Source organism: Aedes albopictus, chromosome 2 (assembly GCF_035046485.1).
Source record: "Aedes albopictus strain Foshan chromosome 2, AalbF5, whole genome shotgun sequence".
Classification (NCBI taxonomy): Eukaryota; Metazoa; Arthropoda; class Insecta; order Diptera; family Culicidae; genus Aedes; species Aedes albopictus.
The window spans coordinates 103473545-103490570 of NC_085137.1; the positions used below are offsets into that span (position 1 = coordinate 103473545).

The following is a 17026-nucleotide window of genomic DNA, read 5'->3' on the forward strand; positions in this document are numbered from 1 at the left end:
GCTTTGGTTTGTTGCAAATTGTAATCCTTGTCAGCGTAATGTCGTCGCCGCGACCGTCGCTATATCCTCGCTGTGAGCGATTTGACGTTAATACCTTTTTCGAAACACTTCGAATACCTGGCGCCCAAACGGCACCCTAACCGCCATTGGTAGAGTTTGAAATTTCGCGTAACTTTCGAAAATGAGCTATTCATAAGTTGAATTCCTAATTTTCTAAACCATTCTTTGCAAACTACAAATGAGATTAATAGAACGTGACCTGTATATTCGAATATCATAGAATGATAGAAGAGCGAAGTACTCGCTTCTCCATAAGACCTTTTGGAAAATTAATCTCGAGATGTGTTCGTGATACATTAGGTGGTGTTTCTTGAATGGATTTCCTCTCAACGACAAATCGGTTTGTAATAAGTTTTCCTGTTGAAAAGTCACATTTCATCGCCCACATAACCGGAAATTGAGATTTTCCCACACCGCAGTCTACGACACAATGGCAAATATGAAAGGTTGAACAGTAATGGATTTTCCATCCAGAAATACCCCAGCAAAAAAAAATCTTCCGCTGCATAAGTTGTCTCAAGGATTCCGAGCACATACGTTCAATGCACACGCACTTCCGAACGCCGCTGCCGCCCTTCAATTAACTCGAGCCCATTTGAGATGACATCAGCTCCCAAATTCGCCACAAAGTGGCTGATTCCGTCTGGTGATAAGAAAGTTATTAGTGAGCGCTTTTATGTTCTTATTCTCAGATTTGGATGATTTGATACTGGTGGGCCACCGCTACTGCTACTGGGGCCATCAAGTACTTTCTCTTTCGAATATGGGTATTCTTGTCTGCAAAGATGCAATCCTGTGATAAACTGTTTTGGGAGTTCACTTTTCTTTGCAGTATACAGGGTGGTCGAAAGAAACTATCACTTATTGTTTGGGAGTCACTCTGGTATGTACATATGCTACTCCGGACAAGTGGATTGGATATACGTAAAATATAGGCGTAAGATGGGCAAACAGATATAGAACATATTTTTGGTTGCCCATTTTTGTACTTGCCCTCTCCTAAATCTCATAACACCCTCACGTGGGTATCCCACGAAAGAAGTAAAAACATGCTGCGTTTTTATGGACCTACCCAAAAGAGCATAACTTCTACTTGAACTCCGTCCTCACTTGCTCCGCTTTTGCCTGCCCGCTCGTACTCGTGTTGCCTCGACTTGCAGATAGTCGTAAAATATTGAATCTTATCAGTTATATCCCCGACCGCGACTGGCAGCCCACCCACCTCCTCTGCGCAAATAATCTTAACCGTTGTTGATGGCTGGAAAAAGCACCCGCCAAAAATCAATGAACAGTATTTTTCTAGAAGCACCAAGTGCTAAAAATACTTTCATGGGTGTTGTTGTAGGGCTGCAGAGTCACGTTTGTGCCATTTATAATCCATGCTACGACTTGAGAAAGTCAGTATTCAATTTTTTAGCGCGCAAGTAGGACAATTTGGGAAAAACTTGGGAGTAGATTTCAAACAGATGCAATGATGCGCGATGGCATGTGTGTTTGAACATCACGATCTATCTTGAAATCTATATAGGGACTGCCTATTAATCACGAGAACTTCTTCTTCTTTTTTGGTACGACGTCCCAACTGGGACACGATTCCACATTATAATCAGAGATTTTATCTATTGAACTATTTGGGCCCAAACAAAAGTTAGTTTCAAAGGTTTAATACAAACTGAAAAACATATCAACGCAATAAAAAACAAATCTTTAATCAACATCAAGTATTCCCACCGAACAATCAATCTCTTCCAGAAACACTCACGTCTCACGCAATTGCAGGCACATCACCACTTTTCGCGCGTTCAAGTGACGGCTCATCATCGTAGCGAATTGATCCAATTTATGGCACTCTTCCATCAATCCGAAACAAAACAAATTATCTCAATCCGTGGTCTCGAGCATCATTGATGTTATGACATCAATCTGTCACAAATGTTCTCGCCGGCTGATAAGTAGGGGGCACCACCTACCAACATATCAACATATGTACATGCATATGCATATGCTGCGCATTATGATGTGCACTGCAATCGGACTCACTCAATCTTCGGACTTAGTACGACCGACACAACACAGGCAGATGGTACTCAATCTTACTTAACAGCACCAGCAACAGTCACATCATTAGTTGTGATTTTGAGCTCATCAAATTTGTCAGTTCGAATGGAAGGGGCGAGTGGCTTAAAATGCACCGACGCTGAAACTGTTCTTCAAAACCATGGGGGGGGAAAATCTGCTCAGCAGACACCCCAGCAGGAAGGTCCGGGTAGTGTGGGGTTAAGGCCGTCTTCTACAACAAAAATAAAAGCCAGGACTACTCTCTCCTCGACCCACTAAACAACATTCCCATGATAGCCAAACCCTTCGTCTCTCCGGAACCACTAAAGGCATTGCTTCAGAGAGGGGCTAGCGCACATCGCACCCTCAAGGTGATCTGCGTAGTCTACTGCAACGAATATCGATGACTCGCTTTGGAGAGTCCATCACGATAGCATGCTGGCGCTTAGCGAATTTCTCGAGTAGTCCTCACCACTCCCTTTGTTCTCGGAAAACGGGCAGCATCAACCCCACGCCCGAACCCAACTGTTTTGCAGGCATCAAGAACTAACAAGGGTATCATTACCCTTCAGGCCCTATCAGTTGCACCAGAAGGTTGCTGACAGTAGGGCCTCCACTTGCCCGGCCACCACCTCAATTTGGAGTTTGCCATTATTCCAGTTTCCTGGATCTCATCCACTCCTCCACAACTGCGATCAACGTAGACCTCCAGCGTAATGTCGTCAACGAAGCCGACGATTATCACTCCTACTTTGAACTTTATAACCTCAACACCTCATCGTACATGACATTCCATAACACCGGACCCAGGATAGAACCTTGCGGGTTATGTAAACGCACTTCCGACCCAGCGCTATGTCATAAACTAGTACTTGATTCAGGGAGTAACTAGAACAGAACAGAATCTTGTACAGGTACCCGGGTATGCTCAGACGGGTAAGCTGGAGCGCTATCTCGGTTTTCTTTGTTATTCTGACAGGATATCGTCTACGGTCGGCCTCCGCTTTCGAAAGCCGAACTAGTTGCTCGGGGGACTATTTGCACCCTCGGCGTGCCTCACGATTTTAATTGAGGATGATCTTTTCGAGCACCTTCCCCGCCATGTTGGTCTATATGTCGACGTGTCTTCGGGATGTTTCTTCGCCTTTGGCAATATAGAACCAGGCTCTTCCATTGCCAAAACTCTGGGAAAACTACCTCGTCCAGGCATTTCTGCATAGCAGAACTGAACATCTTGGGAGCCTCTGGAAAATCTATGTACTTTTAAGGTCAAGTTCGGAACTGCGGCCGGACCTGGGGCCCTACCTAAGCTAAGGGACGATGCTCCACATCAGTGACCCTATACTCATTGCCTGCCCCAGTCCCCGGTTGTCGTACGAAAGGAGACCAAGGACTAGGATCTTGTCGCGGAAAAAGTCTCTCGATGATCCACTCCAACATCTCTAGAGATTGATCTGTAGGAGCCGTTACACCTCTAGTATTGGCCATCATGATCCTGTAGGCATCACCCCACGGATTTGCATTGGCATTTTAAGGACAAGGTATTTGGAGTACATTGCTCAAAATTTCTAGAGCACCGTTTTTTAGAACCGTTGAACGGATTTGGATTAAAATGCATTACGCTGATGACAACCACTGAACATGATGATTAACCTGGGCTTGTTAGGGGAATATCTGTAAATAAAAAGAAAATCGGATTAAGTACTGTTCCTTTGAATTCCACTAAGAATTTGCATACTTTGACAGATACGTATTTCGACCTCAACTGTAAGGTCGTCTTCAGTGTCTTGTACTTGAGTCGAGTCGAGTTGAGTCGAGTCAAGTACAAGACACTGAAGACGACCTTACAGTTGAGGTCGAAATACGTATCTGTCAAAGGATGCAAATTCTTAGTGGAATTCAAAGGAACAGTACTTAACCCGATTTTCTTTTTATTTAACCACTGAACAATTAGCGTGATGCATTTTCATCCAAATCCGTTCAACGGTTCTAAAAAACGGTGCTCTAGAAATTTTGAGCTATGTACTCCAAATACCTTGTCCTTAACAGAGACCCTCAAAGCAAGCCTTTTTGCTTGCCCTTATCTCGATCTTTAGCGCGAACACCACCCGCCGCTCGTTTGATCGATTCCGCTTCGTTCCAACTAAAGGTACTCTTGGTACCGAAATTAGTTAGATCAACATCTAGCATGGCCAGTAGGCCGTGTCTATTTTTGCAAAAAATGCGAATATACAAACCCCAATAGTCACATATGGTTGCAAATGGACCCAAACGAAGCCCTGCAAAATAAAAAAAAAATAAAATCGGTAAGCTAGTCCTCTATCGACTTGAAGTTTTATATGGAAACTTCAACTTCTCAGTATGGAAAAAGCGAACTTTCCAAACTTTTCAAAAAAAGGTACTTTAAAGCAACTCTAAAAATCCGCTCCTCCCCTGAAGATTTAGGGCATTTATTAGTGCACATTTTGTTAGAAGACACTTCAGTACCACCTAGCAGCGAAATCACCAATGTATTGTTTAATCATAGGCACCGCTAAGGACACACGAAAGTTCTACGAGAAGCTGAACCGCTCGCGCAGAAGCTTTGTGCCACAAGCCGACATGTGCCAAGATAATCACGGGAATATTCTCACGAGCGAGCGTGAGGTGGTCGAGAGGTGGCAGCAGCATTACGATGAGCACCTCAATGGCGACGTTGCAAATACCACGTGGTAACAGATCTAGGAGTATGTGCACAGGACGAAAGACTTCCGGCCCCTGACCTTCAAGAGATAGAGGAGGAGGTTGGCCGGTTGAAAAACAACAAAGCCGCTGGAGCAGATCAACTACCAAGCGAGCTTCTAAAATACGGTGGAGAAGCACTGGTGAGAGCACTACACTGGGTCATTACCAAGATTTGGGAGGAAGAAGTATTACCGGAGGAATGGATGGAAGGTATCGTGTGTCCCATCTACAAAAAGGGCGACAAGTTGGATTGCGGGAACTACCGCGCGATTACACTACTTAGCGCTGCCTACAAGATACTCTCTCAAATTTTATGCCGCCGTCTATCACCGATTGCAAGAGAGTTCGTGGGGCAATAGCAGGCTGGATTTATGGGTGAACGCGCAACAACGGACCAGATGTTCGCCATTCGTCAGATGTTGCATAAATTCCGCGAATACAACGTGCCCACACATCACTTGTTCATCGATTTCAAATCGGCGTATGATACAACTGATGGAGAACAGCTATGGCAGATTATGCCGAATACGGATTCCCGGATAAACTGATACGATTGATCAAGGCGACGATGGATCGAGTGATGTGCGTAGTTCGAGTATCAGACACACTCTCGAGTCCCTTCGAATCTCGCAGAGGGTTACGGCAAGGTGATGGTCTTTCGTGCTTGCTGTTTAACATTGCTTTGGAGGGTGTAATTAGGAGAGCGGGGATAAACACGAGTGGAACGATTTTTACGAAGTCCGTTCAGCTGCTGGGTTTTGCTGATGATATTGACATTATTGCTCGTAAATTTGAGACTATGGCGGAAACGTACATCTGACGGAAGAGTGAAGCCAGGCGAATCGGATTAGTCATTAATGTGTCAAAGACAAAGTACATGATGGTAAAGGGCTCCAGGGAGGAATCACCGCGCCCGCCACCCCGAATTTGTATCGAGGGTGATGAAACCGACGCGGTTGAAGAATTCGTGTACTTGGGCTTACTGGTGACCGCCGACAACGACACCAGCAGAGAAACAATGCGCCTCTTGTGGCAGGAAATCGTGCTTACTGTACTCTACGATCAAATAAAGTTCGCCGTAACACGAAGTTGACTATCTATAAAACGCTGATTAAACCGGTCGTCCTCTATGGGCACGAAACATGGACCCTACGTGCAGAGGACCAACGCGCCCTTGGAGTTTTCGAACGGAAGGTGTTGCGTACCGTCTACGGCGGAGTGCAGATGGAAGACGGGACTTGGAGAAGGCGAATGAACCACGAGCTGCATCAGCTACTGAGAGAACCATTATCGTCCATACCGTGAAAATCGGGAGGCTACGGTGGGCGGGTCACGTCATCAGGATGTCGGATAGCAACCCGACTAAAATGGTTCTCAAGAGTCATCCGACCGGTACAAGAAGACGTGGAGCGCAGTGAGCTAGGTGGGTCGACCAAGTGGAGAACGATCTGCGGACCCTACGCAGAGTGCGGAACTGGAGACAAACAGTAATGGACCGAGTAGAATAGAGACGGCTACTATGTACAGCAGAGGCCACCCCGGTCTTAGCCTGATCGGTAAGTAAGTATTGTTTAATCACCAGAATACTCTTTTCTAGCTGCTGTGGATCCCGAGATAGACAATTTTAAAACTTTACATGACAACTAGTGCCACCTTGTGGTGAAATTATAAACTAATTATTTGATCAGCAGAATGCTCTTGATTTCCCGAAGAATTTTGCCGAAAACGACACTTTGAAGAAGAGAAATTTAAAACTTACGACTATCGCCACTTAGCGGCGAAACCATCAACTAATTTTTGGTCCACTAGATTGCTCTTGACGTCTTGCCTAAGACGACAATTTTCCATCTGCTGTGAATCCCGAGATGGCAGAGTTGGAATCTTTACTTGAGAACTAGCGCCACCAAGTGGCGAAATTATCAACTAATTCTTGGATACTTTTTCAAAACAACGTATCAACATAGGATTTTCGTGTCTTATACGTCGTTTTGAAAAAGTATCCGAGAATTGTTGAATCACCAGATTGCTCTTGATTTCCTGAAGAACTTTTCCGAAGACGACACTCTTCTATATGCTCTGGATAGTGAGCTAGAGAAGTTTGAAACTTTACTTGACAACTAGCGCCGCCTAGCGTCAAAAGCACCATCTAATTGTTGAATCATCAGAAGTTCTTAACTTCCTGAAGAACGTTACCGAAGACGACACTATTCTATCTGTTTCGGATCCCCAAATAGAGAAATTTAACTTTACTTGACGACTAGCGCCGCCTAGCGGCCAAATCATCAACTAATTGTTGAATTGTGATAATCGAATTTTATTGGCTTTTCTCGATAAATAAAATTCGATTATCATAAAGTCATGTGGTGATTAAAACCTAGGAAGTAATTGTTGAATTACCAGATAGCTCTTGACTTCCTGAAGAACTTTGGCGAAGACGACACTTTTATAGCTGCTCTGGATCTCGAGCTAGATAAGTTTGAAATTTTACTTGATAACTAGCGCCACCTAGTAGCGAAATCACCAATTAACTGTTGAATCACCAGGTAGCATAGAATAGCATAGCCGACCGTACACATCCCGGAGTGGCTGTCGATAGAGACGTTTAATGCGTCAGAAAACTTGCCTAGGACTTGACAAACCTTTCATTTAACGAACCCTCGACACCTGGACAGGTCCTTACGATCAGCGGGGGTGAGGAGGAAATGTTAATTAGATATCTACTCAGAATATGTCCAAGAACTTGGCTCACTTCATGGATATCTGGAGTTGGAAATTGGATAGGGCTTAATGGGGTGCGTAAAAGTGTATGAGAAATAGCCATGGTTTAATCATTTACCAGGTTACCACTGAAAAAGTAAACATAAGCATTAAGCAAGCCACAGAAATTTCGTAGGTAGTATAGCCCTAGATCAGTGGTGCTCAGGCTGGAGGATACCGCGGGCCAAATTTACAATTCGAGATCGACCTGCGGGCCGCATAAAACATTCAATTAAGGCTTGGAGGACAGCATGCGGCCCGCGGGCCGCAGGATGAGCACCACTGCCCTAGATCACAGTTACAACGATTGCCTCTTTCCCGTCGGATACCATAACACAAAGATTGGAGACTTATCACTGACTTCTCGACAAGACTGACGCAATCCTCCAAAAGTCGAGAGTTGTCCTGGCCTCGTCCTTGCAACTGCTGAGGAATATGAAAGAATGGTTAGTTAGGCACCTAAGAAAGATGTAGAAAGTTCTACGACCTCTCAGGCCTAGGTGTCAAGGGGATACGGGTGTTGTTCTAGGAGTTGTTTGTGGAAGGTAGCGAGGCCCAAATTACCACATGTCAAAAAGTTCGATGGGCCATTAACGGTTGAATCACCAGATAGCTCTTAACTTCCTTAAGAACTTTTACCGAAGACAACACTCTTCTATCTGCTCTGGATCGTGAGTTACTCCAAAAATAAAAAAAAAATACAATCAGGAAGCCAATGATAGGAAATCCAGGTTGGATCCCCAGAGAAATACTATCAAAAAATACACCATAACATCTTATAAGAAACTTTTAGGATTTTGCGGATGGAGGGTTATTTTAAAAAATTGAGCATTTTCACACGATTTGTCCGATGATTACTCCTCCATATTATGACGATTTTCTCCTCTAAGAATTACAAGCTTCTCAGAGCATTCAACAGAAATCCTCTCCGGGTATTTCTCTGGGATGCTCAAATAGAATTTCCGCCTAGAAAACACCAAGACTTTTTTGCCTAAAATGTCTTCAATGATACCATGAAATTCACAATAAATTTTAACATTATAATAAAATGTTCTAGAATTGTTGTTGAGTTGAGTTAAGTTGAGATTTGAAGAAGATAACTCAAGAACTGCTACAAAAAAGTTTCTATGATTCCATATATGAAGACTTGCAGCTCTGCTGAAAATTGAGAGTCTCTGCTTGCAGCGCCACCCCGGATGAAGGTGGCACTATTCATGATAGTGTGTGTAAATTTTCATACTCGCACCAATACACTCTTACACTTTTACACAAAGGTACCACCTTAGCTCACCAGACAGCGGTGCCGTCGGTGACGCTTGTCGTTTATATGGGAAAATAACAGAGTTGCATGTCTTCTTGATAAAGTAGTCTTCGATTTTAGGTTGGCTTAATGATAGTGTTTAAAATCTTTCCAAATCCGTTTTACTTTTGTTGATTTCTCGGCGGATTCGATTCCCGTTCCGATCGGGAAAATTTTCTCGACTCCCTGGGCATTGTCCTTGCCTCACAATATACAAATTCATGCAAGGGCAAATAAAGCCCTTCAAATAATAACTGTAGAAAGGCTCAACGAACACTAAGTTGAAGAGAGGCAGGCCAAGCTCCAGTGAGAGCGTAGAGCCATAATAAAGAAGAAGAAGATTGGGAGTTTTTCACAGTAAAGTTTGAATGTTGCATAAACCCAAGCTCATCACATTCTATAAAGAATGTTGTATTGTATTGCTTTACGCATTTAATTGATCAACTTACTTGCAATAAAGTATGTGATCATTTTCATGCCACATGTTACGGTCTTCTCTTTTACACTGAACTTCACCGGTCATCAACTCGTCATTAAAGTTCACCCATATGGTAAATAAAGTTATCAAGCCATATTTAACTGATTATCGCGCGGCATCGTTTGTCTGTGCAGTGCACAGGGTCTGTCCATGCTGCCCTTCCGTTTTCGATTGCGCTCATTCCATTCGGTTGTGGTTTCGATTTCGAAAATGTAAATAGGCTCCTACCTCCTATTATTTTCGACGAGCCAGTAGAAAAGGGTGTCTCCATCGGGACACCCCATAATTAATGAGTAGGTGGCGTGAAATTGAATTTTAAAGCCCCGGAAGTTATTCCCACATTAAATCACATAATCGGCTGTTTGATTTATTGAACCATTTATTATTGCATTAAAACCCCCACTTTTCGGTGCTTGGATGGGCGCGCGTTTCTGGCACACGGTTTATTTTCATTTCGATGTTTTACGCCCGTGTCACTTGTTGAGTGCGCGTTCTCGGGGACAATCGGTCGTAAAAATTATATCCCGAGAGGGTATGACACTTGAATCAGTGGCGGTGGTGGCTTGTGGTCACAGCCACCGTTCATTTGCGAGTGGGTTGAAACTTTTATTGTGATATGAAACAATCGAGCATCTGTAATCGACGGATAACGAGACTGCAAATCTCTGTGGTTTTCCAGTTGTGAGTGCGATGATGATAAACGCCCCAGCTGAGCTTCATAATGATCTAATTGAGATTTATGGGATTTTAACCAAATTACACATTATGTTCCACATGACACCGCCAAGAGATGAATGGAACCGATGAATATATATTGTCGCGTGTTGTGCATCATGCGACAGAGTTTCTCCATGATAAACGACTGTCTTTAGAACAAATCAGTTCGGGTATGTATAAATATATGGTATTTGAAATCATCTTTTCATCAGGGCAGCACGTATCACTTTCAGAGATGGTAGTTAATTTAATGCATTAATATAGTGAGGTTATGATGGAACATAAATAAGTTCGATAATCAATCAAATCTGAAATCACAAAAACATTACCCAAATCAAACTTACCTTGTACTGCTCCAGCCCAGCATAGCCAAAATAGTGCCCATTTGGGTGTCATGAACCGCTGAATCCATCGAGGCCGCAATCCGAACCACCCACAGTAGTAATTCTCCGATTGTTGCACACCTTCACCGGCGCTTTTCACCTTTTCAGTCCCATCTTCAACACTGACGTCCAGCTTGTTCGTTGCCCAACTTTCGTTACCATCCATACTGTTGCTGCCGGTCTTGGATATGGACTCTGTCAAGGCCACCGTTGTGACCGTTGTCGTAGTCGGTGTCGTTTCCAGCGACGACCCATCCCGGTCACCGTGTCCCCCAATGATTCCGTTCAAACTTGTTGACGACATGGTACTGCTTTGGATTTTTTACGTGCGATTACGCACAACGATGGCGATGCGCGATCAATTAGTATGCCAACCGGGCAATACTACACCCCCAAAAACGTGCCTCAGTTCAATCCTAAATTTGGCGCGTCTTGAGACAGACTTCCTTCAGTGCTTCACGCCGCCGTCATCGACCATCACCTCACAGTACGGAATGCGAAACTTCATAATTTTGCACTTGCCAGCACACTCCACATAGGTAAACACAATCCACTGCCTCCCAGCTCCAAAGCGTCGAGGTTGTTCGTTAATCCTCCGATAAATGGGCGAGCAGAAGTCGAACGGCCAGTTTATGCAGTCTTCAAAGCTTATAAATCACCTTGCCTGTCGCTGCTGCGTCTCATTTAAATTATCACTTTTCGCAATGAATGTACCTTTACCGTCGAGCATGGGATATTAGAAATCTGTACGCATTCGATTAGTAATGTAAACTGTGTACCTCAGGTTAAATCGACGTCCACGTAGCAGCCTAAATTGAAGGATTCTATTCTTTTCTAAGGTGAGGGATACTAATATCTTGAACAGATCGATTACATTCAATGTCAGACTTCAGCCCCAGGCTTGAATAGAAAAGGCAGATTTGATAAACCAAATATAACAAAGTCTCAAATTGACTCTCAATCACTAGAGGCCATTTGGCATATTGGGAATTTTGCATTACGGTCATTTGGCATAATACGAAGAATAGCCTTCTTTGTCAGAATCTGCATAATCCTTGTTATGCCAAATTGCCATTATGCCAAATGGGCGTTACGCCAAATGACTTATATGCAAAATAGCTTTATGTCAAATGGCATTATGCCAAATATCATTATGCCTCTTGGAATACTAGAACGCTACTAACAGTTGGTACACATTACTATCCTTCCGATGCTACTATCTGTAGATAGACACAACTAATATTTGATAAAGCGATCAAAAGGTGCAGCAGTGTTTTGACAGCGGTACCCTTTTACTCGAGTACTACTGCTCGATCAATTTTCCACATTTTTATTGCCTTTACGCTCAGACCAGTGATCAGAAACTATCTGTGTATCGTATACGAAGAATTTAGAATATTAGTAGTTCTGTGTCAAAATTTGGCCTGATTTCATAGAAGGAAATCACAGACAAACATACGTAACACTAGCGAAATTTCCATCGAACGTGATCGATAACGATTATTTTGAATCTTCATAATTGTGACCTTCTAAACCAGATGCGTGCATTGTTCCATGAAATCCACCAAGTGACGATAGTGTGAACTGGACAATGAATTTTTACAAAAAATATTCTAGGTGTCAGGTCAGTGATTATAGCATCTTAAAGTTTGTAATTTTGTATGAAAATCAGCGTTTGTCCGATCAATTATGAAACATGGTATACGCATTACGCATTTGCCGAGTTTAATACGCAATCGTCCAATTTGAAGATTGTGTCCCATTGACACTCATGTACTGATTTTTATGAAATGTTGCGTTCTGCTAGATCCAGAAAATTGAATTCACAAAACTGTGGAAAGTTCTGAACTTTCTATGTTGTGATTTTGAAGTGATCACTAGTTCCAAATTTGCCCGAGAATAGCTTTTTGAATCTGACATATTTTTTAATTTGAATGCACAAATATTCTTTCCATATTTTTTTTGCGTTTTAGAGCCACACAAATTTAAAAAAAAATGAGAGGCTGTTTAATTTCATTTAAGGTACACCAGGGCAAGTTGAAACGGGTGAGCTAAGATGAAACAGCGGGTTAATGTGATGTTACATATCTGATCAAGGTAAACAACTTAAATGTCACAACACATTGTTTTTGAATCAACCTATCTTTTAAAGAATTTTTTAGAGAATATCTTAGAAGGATTTTTTTTTTTAATTCTATTGAAATATTTCTTGTTCCACACGTTTCAACCTGCCCCGGTGTACCTCAAGTTCAAAAATCAGAGATCAGAGAGACTTAATTACAATTTACAATTTTTTGATCGTTTTGATTTACAATGTTTTCTTTTATTCTTTAATCACTTAACCCAAGACTTAACCTAATTTACAGCTCCTTTGTCCATTAGGGCACTACGTGAGCGATTCCAATTGGACGCTGCACAGTGGTCCACGAACCAGATTTACGAGGAAAGATGCATTCAACGCCTACAAATGAGTTTATAGACAAATATGGTCTTCTACAAAGTTGTCCCTAAAAATAAGGCCCTCTTTTCAATATACATGAAAATTAGGGTGGTCCATATTTTCAAAGAAATTGGAAACCAAACTTTTTTATTTGCAAGAATAACTGTATACATTCTTCGGAAAAGTTGTAGATCTATCATTTTTGAGTAAGTTTGCCGAAGACACATAAAAAAGCTTTAAAATTGACCGATCTAGAGGTATTTTTCTGAATAAGCTTAGGGTGGTTCAAGAAAAACCGGTCTTCTGGCGTTAACTTTTTCAGTTTCGATTTTTCATCAAAGTCGCTCAAGAAACACTTGTAGAGCATTTGAAGATGCGTCGTTTCGTGCGCTGAGATGGTCGTTATCTCTTTTGGTTCAAAAGTTATAGGAATTTTTCTTAAAAAATCATAGTTTTTTAAAAAGGTGTTTTGACGGGTTGGAAAATAAAAACACAGGCATGGAAAAAATCTCGAACGACTTCCGAAGAAGCCAATGAAATCTGCCCTGAAATGAAGCCCTGAGAACCTACTGACGTAATTTATAAATAAACTGCTGTGAGCGTTAGTTGTCGAAACAGAAGAGATTTGTAAAGACACAGATTTATAATTTACAATGGAAATCTGAATGTTTATTTATTTATCACCGTCTTCTACAGTTAATTCCAAAAAAGGCGAAACTGCTACCTACTTTTTGTTGGAGGAATTTCTACGTTCCCGAGATGTTTTATTTTCCGACCCCTCAAACTTTTTTTTTTGGGGAAGTTTAGAATAAACATATTCCCGGACTGAATGATTTTTCGATTGACTAAAAGAAGTCCCTTAGGAGCATCCTCAGCAAGTGTGACTCTCGAGAAGTATTGTAAGAAGAATTTTATGAAAGGTATGCTGCCTAATCTTTGAATGTTTTTACGAATTGTGAAGAAGGCTTTTGGCAGAATCTCTTTTAAGGACAGACATGTTAGAATCCCAAAACGGCCGCCACAATGGCCGATTTTCGCATCTACTCACGATTTTGAACGCACAAATCTCTTCGTAAACAGCACCAGCGCACTTGATCTTCTCATTTTAAGCTTATTATAAGTGAGCAAGAACAGAATAATAAATTGTACTGCTGTTTAAAGCGTGCTTCTCAAGATTTGCGCGTCTGAAGTTCTGATGCACTGTTGAAGCGGGATTTCAAGACGTTCGTCCTTAATGAGAAAGTTTTAGCAGTTTGCCGAGTACTACCTGAAAAGCATCGTACACAAATTACGTAACGCTATAGGGAGGGGGGAGTCTAGCTTAGCGTTATGATCCATAAAAAATATTTTTGGTTTTCATACAAAAAGCGTTACAAGGGGGAGGGGTTAGTCGGAAATCGCCGATTTTAGCGATACGTAATTTGTGTAACATTCCAAATAAGAACTGACGATTTAGACTCCCGAAAAACATGAGAAAATGAAACTTAGAATATTTTGACCGAATCATTGTAATAAAAAATCTGTGGGAATCACTGAATACATCCCTGAAATTTCTTTAAAAAAATACTTCTGGAAGAACTTTAAAAATATTTTTTTAAAGCCATATCAAAAAATGGATTTTTTTCAAATGTATTGAAAGAAATGAAAGGATAATTCTCATGGAAATTTTCCATGGAATACATTTAACTATTTGCGACGAGTTCCTCCAAAAATATCGGCTCCACATGATTTCAATGCAAAATCAACATCAATTGCAAAGCCATTGTAACTTATTCCGAAAATTTGCCGAAAATAATTTCTGAAGATACATATTTCTTCCAGATGTTAAAGAGAGGTGGTAATGATGGCTACGTCAGTTTCTTCACCTGTTATTGTTAGGGCTATTGTGCTCTACCATTTTGCCTCAAGATGCATCAGATGATCCAGTGCATTGTTTTGGTGAAAATTTGACTCACGGACAAGCTAGTTAGAGTCCCAAGATGGCAGCCACAATGGCCGACTTTTGCACTTAGAGACGACTTCAAGCGCACAAATTCAATGGAAACCTAAAACAGTGCACAGGATATTCTTTTTTTTACCCCCTTCTTCCCATGATTGCGCTGAACCATAATCAATTTTCGATGATTCGATTCGGAATTAGATGAACATGATACATTTTGTTATATTTAGAATATGATTGTAACCTTATAAGGTTAACCCAACTACTAACTACTAGTGTCAATATTTTTTTTATCTACATCAACGAGATTGGGCTAGTTCATCTTGGGACCCACGCTTTACTTCTTTCCAAAGAAAGAACTCACATTTTTTGAGTGTGTCGGTAGTGGGATTCGATTCTAGGTCCTCGACGTGATAGTCACATGCTTTAACCATCACACCAGGTCCGCTCCAGTGTCAATAATCGACAATCAAAACCATATTTTAATAACTTTTTTTAAACACTTTTTTTTGGAAACGCTTTTTTGGCATAGAAATAGAAAGGGCTTGGTTGTCTACCCTGGTAATCACTAAGCACTGTTCTGAACATTATAATGGTCATTGAACAGCTTTTCAGTGCTAAACATCTCGGTATAAGCATTCCCAATGCTTATAGGCACTATTAACTGTAAGAACTAAAATAAGCCCAGTATGCTTATATAGAACCTACAAACTGTAAAGAAGTTCGTCAGTGCTGTCACAGGGCTTGGAGTGCATGACGTTTATATCAATCAAAATTAATACATTTTCACATGAATGTTAAGGAGAAACTTCAGAGAATACAAACATGGCTGCCACAATGGCCGACTTGGTCCCCTACTCACGTATTCAAGAGCATGAATCTTGAAAATTCGTAAACAAATGATCTCGATTTGGAAAAGCTGCCTCTTTTTGCAAGTGAGGAAAGCCAGGATAAACACGTGCGGCTTGGTTCGATGCTTCGTTCGTCAGATTTGTGCCTCTAAAGTTTGTATGCAAAATTGCAATTGGATTTCTTGACCTTAACGGATCGGGATCGGAGGAAAAGGATCATTTTTATTGCCATTCGAAAAATGCTGCTTGGAATGCTATTGTTTAAAAGATAATGGAATCTTTCATTTGCTTGTGGTGATACCAAACACGATTCTGATAGTTTATTAGTTCTACAAACTCCAGCTCCGGTCGGAAAACATTGTGGAAGAGGAGCTGCAACGTTTTCCGACCATTTGTATACATTTTACTTACTTCTCCTGCATCTCTTCTCTTCCTGCATTTGTCACCACCAAATTGACCACTATATCATCATCCTCCCATATTATTTTGAACCTTCGAGATACCCAAACTGTTATGTTTTGCATGGTTTAAATCTAGGTTTAAATACTAGTTTGATTACACTGATTCCAGGTGCATCGGTGGAGCAGATGAAAAACGCATATGGAATTGGACTTTCGATCAGGAACCCGGAGGACAAGAGCTGGAATCTGGGTCAAGCAGCAGAAAGCAACTTCAGTGGAAGCAAAAGAAATGAGAAAAGAACAGGCGATAAACATTTTTTTTCTTATTTCTTTGTCTCACTTTTGACAATTCTCGCTCCGGAGACTTGGTACGCAATTTTGAAGTTGGCCGTATATCAGCCGAATAATGCAACAAAAGTGGCTTTTGAGCAGCTCTATTAGAGATTATAGAACCAATTAGCTCTGTTAGCCAGGTTCTATATTCGACTATAGAACCGATTTAATGCCATTTTACCGCTTAATGGTTACTTGGGTAGTAGCTACAGCTTCTGATTCAATCTGGGCTCAATCCTGGCCCGTCCCTTTCCTCCTACTTTGTATCTTTCTACATAATTTGTCCATACTTAACATATGCAACTCATGTACATTCACATGTTCATAGCCATCACTCATCACTAGAACAGAAACGGATTGATAAAACCATTTTTCTTCCTTCCAGTGTCAATCTATCATCTAACGCCTACGAGTTATAAAATCAAGCGAACTATTCGTATTTATTGAACTCGGCAAGCCTCGTTGGATAAATGTACGACTCGTGCTGAAAAAATCTACTTTTTGCAACTCCTTACATAAGTAAATATTAATATTCTGATCGACACCAAAAGGTCCTCTAGTAACGATTTTCTTTTGGGTTTATGC

At 41.4% G+C, this 17026-nt stretch overlaps 1 protein-coding gene across 4 annotated transcripts in view; it reads right to left on the reverse strand.

Annotated features, from left to right (window-relative positions):
* The window catches only part of LOC115255819 (solute carrier organic anion transporter family member 4A1), a 129869-nt gene that overhangs the window by 65621 nt on the left and 47222 nt on the right, over window positions 1–17026 (reverse strand). The window contains exon 1 of one of the 4 annotated variants that reach the window (XM_062850158.1): window positions 10439–11590. The exons of the other annotated variants lie outside the window; for them this stretch is intronic. Coding sequence (XP_062706142.1) covers window positions 10439–10781 — 343 coding nt within the window. The 5' untranslated portion in view covers window positions 10782–11590. Of the gene's footprint in view, window positions 1–10438; window positions 11591–17026 lie in introns of those variants that run through there. 4 annotated transcript variants of the gene reach the window in all.